General features: G+C 42.9%; 2 protein-coding genes across 2 annotated transcripts; one reads left to right on the plus strand and one right to left on the minus strand.

Moving 5' to 3' along the window:
• Positions 1-1,184: 1,184 nt before the first annotated feature.
• On the minus strand, positions 1,185-7,366 carry LOC147634632 (uncharacterized). The gene is made up of 2 exons (XM_086803387.1): positions 6,289-7,366; positions 1,185-3,263 (listed from the first exon to the last, which is right to left on the minus strand). Exons 1-2 carry the CDS (start codon positions 7,345-7,347, stop codon positions 1,260-1,262), a joined length of 3,063 nt encoding a protein of 1,020 aa, XP_086659513.1. The 5' UTR covers positions 7,348-7,366; the 3' UTR covers positions 1,185-1,259.
• On the plus strand, positions 7,346-9,652 carry LOC147634633 (putative UPF0481 protein At3g02645). The gene is made up of 3 exons (XM_086803277.1): positions 7,346-7,392; positions 7,486-7,575; positions 9,076-9,652. Exons 1-3 carry the CDS (start codon positions 7,346-7,348, stop codon positions 9,650-9,652), a joined length of 714 nt encoding a protein of 237 aa, XP_086659403.1.
• The last annotated feature ends 720 nt before the right edge of the window (positions 9,653-10,372 follow it).

Genomic DNA, 10,372 nt, shown 5'->3' on the forward strand with positions numbered 1-10,372 from the left:
CATTTAAAACCCCCTTATGCAAGTAGATTTATGTAAATTTTTCTCAAAATCTTGGTTTTAAAACCCCTCCTAATGATCGCATGTAGTAGACATACATATTTTTAAGTGAACCCCTCGAGTTTAGAATCTTTGTCAGATTTAATCACTTTTTGCAAGCTCTGGTGTACAAAGGTGTGTTTAATGAATATATTTGCGACTTGTTAAGGTGTACAAAGGTGTGTTTAATGAATATATATGTTTAATGAATATATTTGCGACTTGTTAAGGTGCTAAAGTCTTCTTGCATGGAATAAAATAGGCTTGCTTTCTTAGGCTATCCACTGTAGTCTAAATCATTTCATTTTGACCAGTCGTGGTGGTAGGTAAGTCTATAATAAATTCCATAGATATTTGTCCCAATACTCAATAGGTGTTGGTAAAGGTATTAAAAGTAGAAGCATCTCAACTTTCACCTACCTTTGATGCAGTTCATGATTACACCCAAAACCCACACACAGTGCCACCAAGCTCTCACTCACTAAGGCATTAAAGTAGAGGTATGTAGCTCTCTCTCTCTCTCTCTCTTGCTCCTCCCCACCCATTTGTGAAGCTTCCTTGTAGTGACAACAAGGGAGGCAAGGTTGAGGATCCTAGCTCTCCACAAAGAGGGTTGCTCTACTAAGAGTGGCTAGAGGTACAAATCCAATAAGACCCTTGGTTTCTTTCTCTTCTTCTCTCTACCTCTAATTACAAGGCTCATGTGTTCTCAAATCTGTAAATAACCAAGGCCTCCAGCTTTTCATAACTCACTAACTGCACATACAGTAGCCTCGTCTTTAGGAGTGTTAGAAAAAGGTGAAATCCCAGCACCTCCCATCGGTGAGCATGAACGAAGGTCCCCCCAAAATGCAGTAGCCTCGTTTTTAAGAGTGTTAGAAGGCGAAATCCTAGCACCTCCCATCGTGAGCAGGACACACACATGTGCACAAAATAATCGTGAACTTATGCATTCTAAACAAGGACAATTGTTTGTTGTTTGAATCACAACCCTTGAAAAATTAATTCAATGTTAGTTAACATAGTGCAATCTTGATACATTTAGTATATTCTAAGTTTGAGAGTATGGATTTGCAAGTAGGTGAATGTACGTGAAAAACAATTTGAAACAGTTTTTTTGTATTATGATGTTTCATTGTGATACAGAAATTATTGCTGTGTGGACATTATTGTGATACACAAAAAATAATACCATTGATGTGCTTAAGTAGTTGTGGCCATCTTTAGGGATGGGGCTTGTAGTAACCCATTGTAGTGTAAGCCGTTTGCATGGCTGTCATCACGAGCAACCCTATGGCGGCTATGGTGGAGAGCACCAACCATGGCCTCGACAGAAAGAGGGAATAGAACTCATAAAACATGACCCGCCATTGATCGGTGTAGTCGATGGTAAGATCCTGCGCCAACTTTTGCATTCTATCATTGAGGTAGCCAACACCGTCCGGCAAAATATCCTCCCAATGCTTTTCCAGTCGCTCATTGCTGCCTATGCGATTCATCAGCACGCCGGCCTCGCACATCACCTGTACATCCTCTGGGCCTTGGATGAGGGAGTCCACTAGGCTGGCATAGGAGAGCAGGTCTCCTGTGACATTCTCTGAGCTGCCCTCGTACTCTAACAGGCGTTTAAGTGAGAGTTCTGTGAATCTGTCCAGCTCAAGCTTTGGCAGTTCAATCACACCATGGCCTATACTGGTCTTGGCTTTCTGGTAGCTCACTGAATCAGCGCAGTTCCCTGTGGCCACTTTCAGTATAATGCCCACTTTGCGTAGCTCTGTTGCTGTGGGGATGGAAATCCTCGTACGAAGGACATCAGTAAACTGACTCACTTTCGAGCTGGTGCTGCCTGTATCTGTAGCTATATCTGTAGCAGCTGTTGTTGAACCTGCATCTGTTTCCTGTATGGTAGTGCATGATGCGCTGTACACACACTCTAATAGATGATTGCATCCCATCAAGGCATCAATCTTAGGGGAACCTGTTGTACTGAGCCCATGCTTTCGAATTATTGGTGCCAAATCTTCATGAAAAGGGCCCATGCCAATTGCAAAACAGAGGAGGGAAATGGGAAATATGCGGTTCTCAAATTCAAGAAGCTTCGACAGGTTTTTGAGGTAGGAAAGCGGGACCTGGTTTCCAATGAGAAGAAGATCATGATTTACAATGGGTGGGCTCAAGAGCTTGTAAATGGGAATGAGGATGTTTATGTAGACCGAAAATGGGTAATCTCCCAAGATCAAGCGGTCGAGCCTCCTCTCATGCAGCTGTAGAGCAATAGATACATGCAGGAAGACGAGGAGCGCCAGAATGAAGACAGAGTCAAGCAACTGAATGAGTTGAAGAGTGGATGGGAAAAATGTCAGAGGTGGGTCGGAGAAGGCGCTGTGAGGGTATTGGCCTATGCAAGACCAGATAAGCTCATCTAAGCTCTTGCCAGAGCGATCGAGAAACACTCTCAAGCACCAAAGCTTCCCCATTTGACTGAACTTGAAGGAGGTCTCATCGATCTCGCTCCAATAGCTGGGCCCGATTGGTAAGCGGACGGGTTCGTAACTGGCCTTTGCATTAATTTGTCGCGGTTGATGCTGCAGGGGTCGATGGATTATGGCGGGCAAGCTCTGAGTTTGTTTTACCCAGTGTTCCCGCAATGATGGGGGTTCTGCCCAAGACAGCCAGCTACGCACTTGGTATTGCCATGATAACTGATCCTTTTGTGTTTGCTCAGAGAACAACTGACGCTGGGTTCTTTGCCATGCCCAAATCGACTCCTGTGTTCTCTCCTGCACCTCTGCTGGCCTAGCTGGCACGTATGGCAAAAGCCACATCGCTGAAGGAGCCTGTAGCCACGGATTCTGCTGAAATGGTGTACTATATGTCAAGCCTGCCTGATCAGACGTTGGAGTTGCAGCCTGCTGCTGTGGCCTTATAGCAGGCACCTCTTGAGAGTCAGCACTGATGCCCTGCTGCTGCTGCTCTTGGCTAGGCATGTGGAAAGTATTCTGCTGCAGATCCAGCTGAGAAGTTGCTGGCGCAGAAGGCTGCGGCCGCCAAGGTATGATGTATGAAATATGTTGAGGGGGAGGCGTTCCTGTCTGTGGCTCATAAGAAGGTGGAAACGGCGGTGGCGGTGGCTCAAATGAAGACTGCTGCTGCTGTGCAGGCACGTCTTGTGACCACTGCGAGCAAGCCTGCTGCTGCTGCTGCTGATGAGGTATTAGTGGTTGGACCTGAGTAAAAAATTTGAAACCAAAAGTGTGCGAAAACGTTATGATATTTCCGGGCCTTTGCTCTACATTTTCAAGAGTTCTTTCTATATTTCATATTTGGAGGGGGAAAGAAACGGCTACAAACAATTGGTTATATGTTTAGCCCTCAAGATAACTTGTTCAAAGTTCACAATACCTCCTCGGGCTAATGTATAACATGAAATTTGAAAAGCCAAGACCTCATGGAGAATGTAAAGGGTCTCCCTCTAAAATCTCTAAAATGTACAAAGGACTCTACTTAAAAGTTGAAAAGCCAATACCTCATGCTGCCAAATGAAAAATGCAAAGGGTCTCCCTCTAAAAGTTCAAATTGTCAAAGATCGAATGGTTTCGGAGCAAGCTTGAATGGTGCGCTTTTCACACTTAGGAAACTGGCCAGGGCCAGTGAAAAGAGGGAAAAAGGGAGAGATCTTGCCCACTACATCTCATGAATGGGGACTCTCCATCCGTGGCTCATTTGCATGTTTTTGGTTGTCTTGCTTATGCTTTTATGCCTGAGAAACAACGCAATAAGCATGATGACAACAATGATAAGGTGATACAATATACTTTTTTCGGATACTAATCAAGCTAAGGGTATAAAGTCTACCATCTAGCCACAAGAGGCGAATTTTGATGAGTAGAGATGTTTTCTTTGTTTTGAGAACTTAGTTTAGCCCATGCTTTTATGTAAAAAACAGGAAAATGTAGCCTCATAATACATGTTTCATATACTCCTACCTTTGTATGATAACAAAATCCCTATATGGATCAAATGAATAGTCAACAAGGTGCTACAAATTAGCAAATAATGGCTGAAAATCAACTTGAATTTTAGCCTACAGATCAGCCTAAAATCGGCTTGAATTTTAGCCTATAGATCAGCCTAAAATCGGCTTGAATTTCAACCCACAGATCAACAATTGTAGATGATGTAGTAGATGAGGAAAGGATGGCCATACATGCATCCAATAAGGTGCCAAAATGGTTGGTCACAAATTACATTGTGGGATAGCAAAATTAGCTATTCCTTTGTCTAGCAAGACACATGCACATTCTCATCATGCATCTTATTCTTTTGTGGAGCATGCTTGGATCATGCTCTCATTGCCAATATATGAAATGAAGAGGAACCTATTTCCTTTGAGAAAGAACAAGAAAATGATTGGATGTAGGCCATGTAGGATGAGTGCATCTCAATCCTTAAAAATGACACTTGGTAATTGGTAGATTTACCTCATGGTAAAGAGACCATTAGTACGAAGTGGGTTCATGAACGTAAGTGTAAGCGTGATCGCTTACAAAAGCAATGCTTGTTGCAAAGGGTTATGCTCAAGAGAAGGGCATTGATTATGATGAGACCATACCCCCATGTCTCATATGACTATAATCTAGTGTATTATTACATTGATAGCATATCATGGATGAAATGCACATCAGTTGGATATGAAGAATGTTTTCTTGAATGGTGATCTTCATGAAGATCTCAGCCTCATGGTTTTATTCAGAAGGAACATGATTCTAAAGTATGCATGTTAAGAAAATCTTTATTTGGCCTTCACAGAGCATGGTATGAGAAGATAAAAGCATACTTGGTTTTTGCAAATCATTTTTGAAATAGTTTCACACTGAGGGTATCCTCCATGTAAAGAGGAGAAAGAATTGTTTTTTGGTCATCGTTAAAATGATGTGACCAAAAAACAATTCTTCCTCCTCTTTACATAGAAAATACGTTGATGACATGCTTCTCATATGCCTAATGGGGAGATCAAGATTTCAAATTTTAGGATGAATTATGTATGTCATGTGAGATGACAGATTTGGGCTTGTTGCATTATTATTTGGGCATATAAAGTGATACATTAAATGGTTTACCTACATCCTAGAGAATGAGCCTAGCAACTATCTCTGTTGGTGTAGCAACACTCTTACAGTCTTCAAGACCAAACTATTTTAGAAATCTCTGTATGTACTGTAATGTTGAAGACTGTAAGAGTGTTGCTATAGCAATAGAGATAGCTGCTAGGCTCAGTCTTTAGGATGTAGGTGAACCATTTAATGCAGATTCACTTCATTAGCATCCTCATCTATACAATACGAGGGTAGACACTCAGATTTGGGGTCTCCCAGTTGAGCAGTTTTATGCATAGCCTCAAAAGTAAGCATTGGTAGGCTTCCAAGTAAGTATTCTAATACTTTCAATCCCTTGGGCTATTCTATGCTAAGAGGGGTGATATTCAACTACATGTGACTCTGATTGAGTTGGATGTTATTATACGTGAGTGTCCACTAGTGGCTTTTTCTTTCATCTTAGTGATTCGTGCATATCATTGCTTAGTAACAAAAAGTAGCTGATGGTGGCCACTGTGAGCTATGTGAAGCTTAGTAAATGATAGCTTTTAGAAATCCTATAGAGTGTGTATAGATCATATGCATTTTAGAAGATCTTGTCGTTGGACAACAATACCCCAACTCCATCTTTACTAATTAGCCAAAGTGTATTGAGAGAAATGGAGTGTTTCATGCTCACACAAAGCACATTAAGGTGCATTATCATTATGTCAGGGAGAGGCTCATTACATAAGAGATTAGCATGGCATATGTCTCTACACATGACAATGTGGCAATAGATATGTTCACAAAGGCTCTCTCACAAGAGAAGTTCAAAGCTTTTTGCAAAGCTTTGGGCTTACTTTGCCATTTGGGGATTATTATCCATATGTTTCCTATGCGTGTTCATATATCATCACTTCATAGAGGGGACCTATAGCCATTTATATGGTAGTCATGTGTGGGTGTAGGCTCATAATAGAGAGGGGCACTTTTCCCTCCTTAGGAGGTTTTTTCCCCGATTGTACTCACACTCATATGAGTGTAAATATAAGTGACCTTATTATGTCACTTCACTTGTACTTCACTCATTCTCATTTAAACGTTACTTTGATAATTGTGTTTTTCTACATCTCTACGTACTTGCTGCGAGAGAAGGTAAAACAGGTATACTTACACTTGAAACAGGCAACTGCGGACTAGATGGAAGCATGCATAGTGGTGGATGTTGCTGTTGTTCCATAGCTAGCTGTTGAGGAGGCATGAGTTGCGGCGACTGAGAAGCAGTATGCGGCACCGATGGTGGGGGCTGAGAAGAAGAGGGATGTTGAGGAGAAGGCATGAAGGTTGGTGGTAGTTGAGAAGGATAGGGCTGTTGAGGAGGAGGCATGAACGTTGGTGGTAGTTGAGAAGGATAGGGCGGCAACTGTGGAGGAGGCATGAAGATTGGTGGCTGTTGAGAAGGATAGAGTGGTTGAGGAGGAGCCATGGATGTTGAAGGTGGCTGTTGTGAAGGATAGAGCAGCTGAGGAGGAGGAGGCATGGATGTTGAAGGTGGTGGATGAGAAGGATAGGGCATTGGAGGAGGAGGAGGAGGCATGAAGGTTATAGGTGGTGGTTGAGAAGGATAGGGTTGTTGACGAGGAGGCATGAAGGTTGCAGGTGGCGGCTGGGAGAAATAGGGCTTTTGAGGAGGAGGAGGCATAAAGGTTGCAGGCGGCAGGTGGGAGAAAGAGGGTTGCTGAGGAGGAGGCGGCATGAAGGCTGCAGGTGGAGACTGAGAAGAAGAGGGCTGTTGAGGAGGAGGCATGGCGTTTGCAAGTGGCGGCTGAGAGGAAGAAGGCTGCTGGGAAGGAGGCATGAAGGTTGCAGGTGGCAGCTGAGAAGGATAAGGGTGCTTAGGAGGAGGAGGAGGAGGTGGCGGTGGTGGCGGCTGGGAGAAATAGCGCTGCTGAGGACGAGGAGGCATTACAGGTGGTGGCTGAGAGGAAGGGGGCTGATGAGGGGGCGGCATGAAGGTTCCAAGCTGAGAGGAAGGGGGTGGCTGAGGATCCGGCGGCATGAAGGTTCCGAGCTGAGAGGAAGGAGGCAGCTGAGGAGCAGGAATGAAGGTTGGTGGCGCCTGGGAAGGAAAGGGCTGCTGAGGAGGATGCATGAAGGTTGCAGGTGGCGGCTCCGAGGAAGAGGGCTGCTCAGGTGGCGGCTCAGAGGAAGAGGGCTGCTCAGGTGGCGGCATGAGGGTTGGTGGCGGCCAAAATGCAGGCTTTAACCAACTAGATAGGTAAGTCAAAACGTGCGCAACGGGATGAAATAGAACGACTGGATGCGTTGCTTGTATGTTCTCAAATGAGTCAATGAGAAGCATGCACTGCAGATGCGTTGCTTGTCAATCAGCGATTCCGTGTCCATGGCGTTACATGGTCCGAGGCAAGGTGGCGATTGTAGCAGCGCAGCGCGAAGCAAGGTATATGCAAAATAACCTTGCAAAACAGAATTATTGCGGGCCATGCACACATGGTAATACTTCTTGTGAATCGTAGGGAACATATAAAGAATTATTAAAAACTATATCCATGGGGCATTGGATCATGCAAGATTAGTCAATTAGTATTGTGTTGCAACTAAATTTCAAATGTAGCATAGTTGATTAGTGAATCTCACCTCATTGACTTGCCTAACAAATTTTACTAATGTATTATAAGTTGCAAAGCTTTGGCCTTTCATGTATTCTCTCAGATGCACGCTTGTATGTGAACAAGCTTTAGTATTTGAGTTATTTTTGTGAAAGTCGAAAAGCATTTAAGCCTTATTTTGTACGCACAACTATTATTAGTTCCATGGAATATATTTTGAATACAATTCTCAAAATATTCTTATCATGAAAGTGGGAGTTGCATGCATAAGGGAGGAGATTGCACCCAATAGTGTGTCGATAGTGATGTTTGCTCTATTTCGTGCTTTTATGTTATTCTTTAATCTTGTCAATTTGATTCAAGTCTATGCTTTGTTCCTTGATGTGTATGTGAGCTTGATTAATTCTTCAAGAAGCACATAATGTCTCGTGGTGGACAGTGGTATCCGAGCCATGGGTACTTGTACTTGGAGAAAATAGAGAAGCTCACAAAAATTCAGAGGGGATAAAGAAGACAAAAGCACTCTTGGACAAAGGTTGAATGGTTATGGAGATTTTAATCAAGGGCATAGAGCTTCCCTGGAACTATCAAGGAAAGTAAAAGGTGCCCCTTCTTTATCGATAACCATGGTGGCAAGTTATAGTGGACTAGAAAAATAGGCCATGTACTCCATGTACACATGCAAATGTGGGTTTAAATGAGGAGGAGGTGGAGCCTCTTTTATATTTTATGCATGGCCTAGTTAGTCCATTCTAATTTTAAATGGAAAGGTATTCGGTTAACTGCCAAAAAGTATCAAATTTTGAATGACAATTTGCATGTTGAAGTGACAGATAGCAGGGGTCAAAATAAAAGTCAAAATAAGTGTCAAAAAACAAGAACAATGTTTTAAAAAAAATCAACAGTTTTTTAGACGCTTATTTTAACTTTAAGAATTTACTACAACACGTCTAGGACATAGTAGCGCTTTTTTTGTCGGGATGTTAGGGATTCCATTCTTTGCTCCGCAGCGAATTTTCGCCTGCTGCTGAGCAGTATTATTAACAACAAAATTTCACTGTTGAGCAGCACCTGTGTACAGCAAAATTTCGTTGCTATACTTTAATTTCGCTACTGAATAGCGAAAATAGCAGCAAAATTACACTGCTATTTTCACTGCATGAAATTTCAGAGAGTTGTTAGATGCTGAATATTAAAATTACATGTCACATACATATAGAAAATGATATATAGTTTAAAAAACCTCGGAGAGAGGTTCACTATATGTAAACTCTCTGTATCACGTGCGTTCAAGGCCTATTTTAAAAATCCCTTATCTATGAATTGGCGAGGATTTCCATCCCCACAGCAACACAGCTACGCAAAGTGGGCATTATACTGAAAGTGGCCACAGGGAACTGCGCTGATTCAGTGAGCTACCAGAAAGCCAAGACCAGTATAGGCCATGGTGTGATTGAACTACCAAAGCTTGAGCTGGACAGATTCACAGAATCCTCACTTCAACGCCTGTTAGAGTACGAGGGCAGCTCAGAGAATGTCACAGGAGACCTGCTCTCCTATGCCAGCCTAATGGACTCCCTCATCCACCAAGGCCCAGAGGATGTACAGGTGATGTGCGAGGCCGGCGTGCTGGTGAATCGCATAGGCAGCAATGAGCGACTGGAAAAGCATTGGGAGGATATTTTGCCGGACGGTGTTGGCTACCTCAATGATAGAATGCAAAAGTTGGCGCAGGATCTTACCATCGACTACACCGATCAATGGCGGGTCATGTTTTATGAGTTCTATTCCCTCTTTCTGTCGAGGCCATGGTTGGTGCTCTCCACCATAGCCGCCATAGGGTTGCTCGTGATGCCAGCCATGCAAACGGCTTACACTACAATGGGTTACTACAAGCCCCATCCCTAAAGATGGCCACAACTACTTGAGCACATCAATGGTATTATTTTTTGTGTATCACAATAATGTCCACACAGCAATAATTTCTGTATCACAATGAAACATCATAATACAAAAAAACTGTTTCAAATTGTTTTTCACGTACATTCACCTACTTGCAAATCCATACTCTCAAACTTAGAATGTGCTAAATGTATCAAGATTGCACTATGTTAACTAACATTGAATTAATTTTTCAAGGGTTGTGATTCAAACAACAAACAATTGTCCTTGTTTAGAATGCATAAGTTCACGATTATTTTGTGCACATGTGTGTGTCCTGCTCACCGATGGGAGGTGGTAGGATTTCGCCTTCTAACACTCTTAAAAACGAGGCTACTGCATTTTGGGGGAACCTTCGTTCATGCTCACCGATGGGAGGTGCCGGGATTTCACCTTTTTCTAACACTCCTAAAGACGAGGCTACTGTATGTGGAGTTAGTGAGTTATGAAAAGCTGGAGGGCTTGGTTATTTACAGATTTGAGAACCCATGAGCCTTGTAATTAGAGGTAGAGAGAAGAAGAGAAAGAAAACAAGGGTCTTATTGGATTTATACCTACCTCTAGCCACTCTTAGCAGAGCAACCCTCTTTGTGGAGAGCTAGGATCCTCAACCTTGCCTCCCTGGTTGTCACTACATGGAAGCTTTACAAATGGGTGAGGAGCAAGAGAGAGAGAGAGAGCTACATA

This window comes from Cibotium barometz, chromosome 10 (genome assembly GCF_041138505.1).
Source record: "Cibotium barometz isolate CiBa-2024 chromosome 10, ASM4113850v1, whole genome shotgun sequence".
In the NCBI taxonomy this organism is placed as follows: Eukaryota; Viridiplantae; Streptophyta; class Polypodiopsida; order Cyatheales; family Cibotiaceae; genus Cibotium; species Cibotium barometz.

Coding starts and splice junctions, on each gene's coding strand:
- LOC147634633 (XM_086803277.1), top strand. CDS start 7,346: ATGAGGGTTGGTGGCGGCCAAAATGCAGGCTTTAACCAACTAGATAG. Junction 7,393..7,485: donor GGCTTTAACCAACTAGATAG/GTAAGTCAAAAC, acceptor CATGCACTGCAG/ATGCGTTGCTTGTCAATCAG. Junction 7,576..9,075: donor GCAGCGCAGCGCGAAGCAAG/GTATATGCAAAA, acceptor TGAATTGGCGAG/GATTTCCATCCCCACAGCAA.
- LOC147634632 (XM_086803387.1), bottom strand. CDS start 7,347: ATGCCGCCACCTGAGCAGCCCTCTTCCTCTGAGCCGCCACCTGAGCAG. Junction 3,264..6,288: donor CGCAGTTGCCTGTTTCAAGT/GTAAGTATACCT, acceptor TTTTTTACTCAG/GTCCAACCACTAATACCTCA.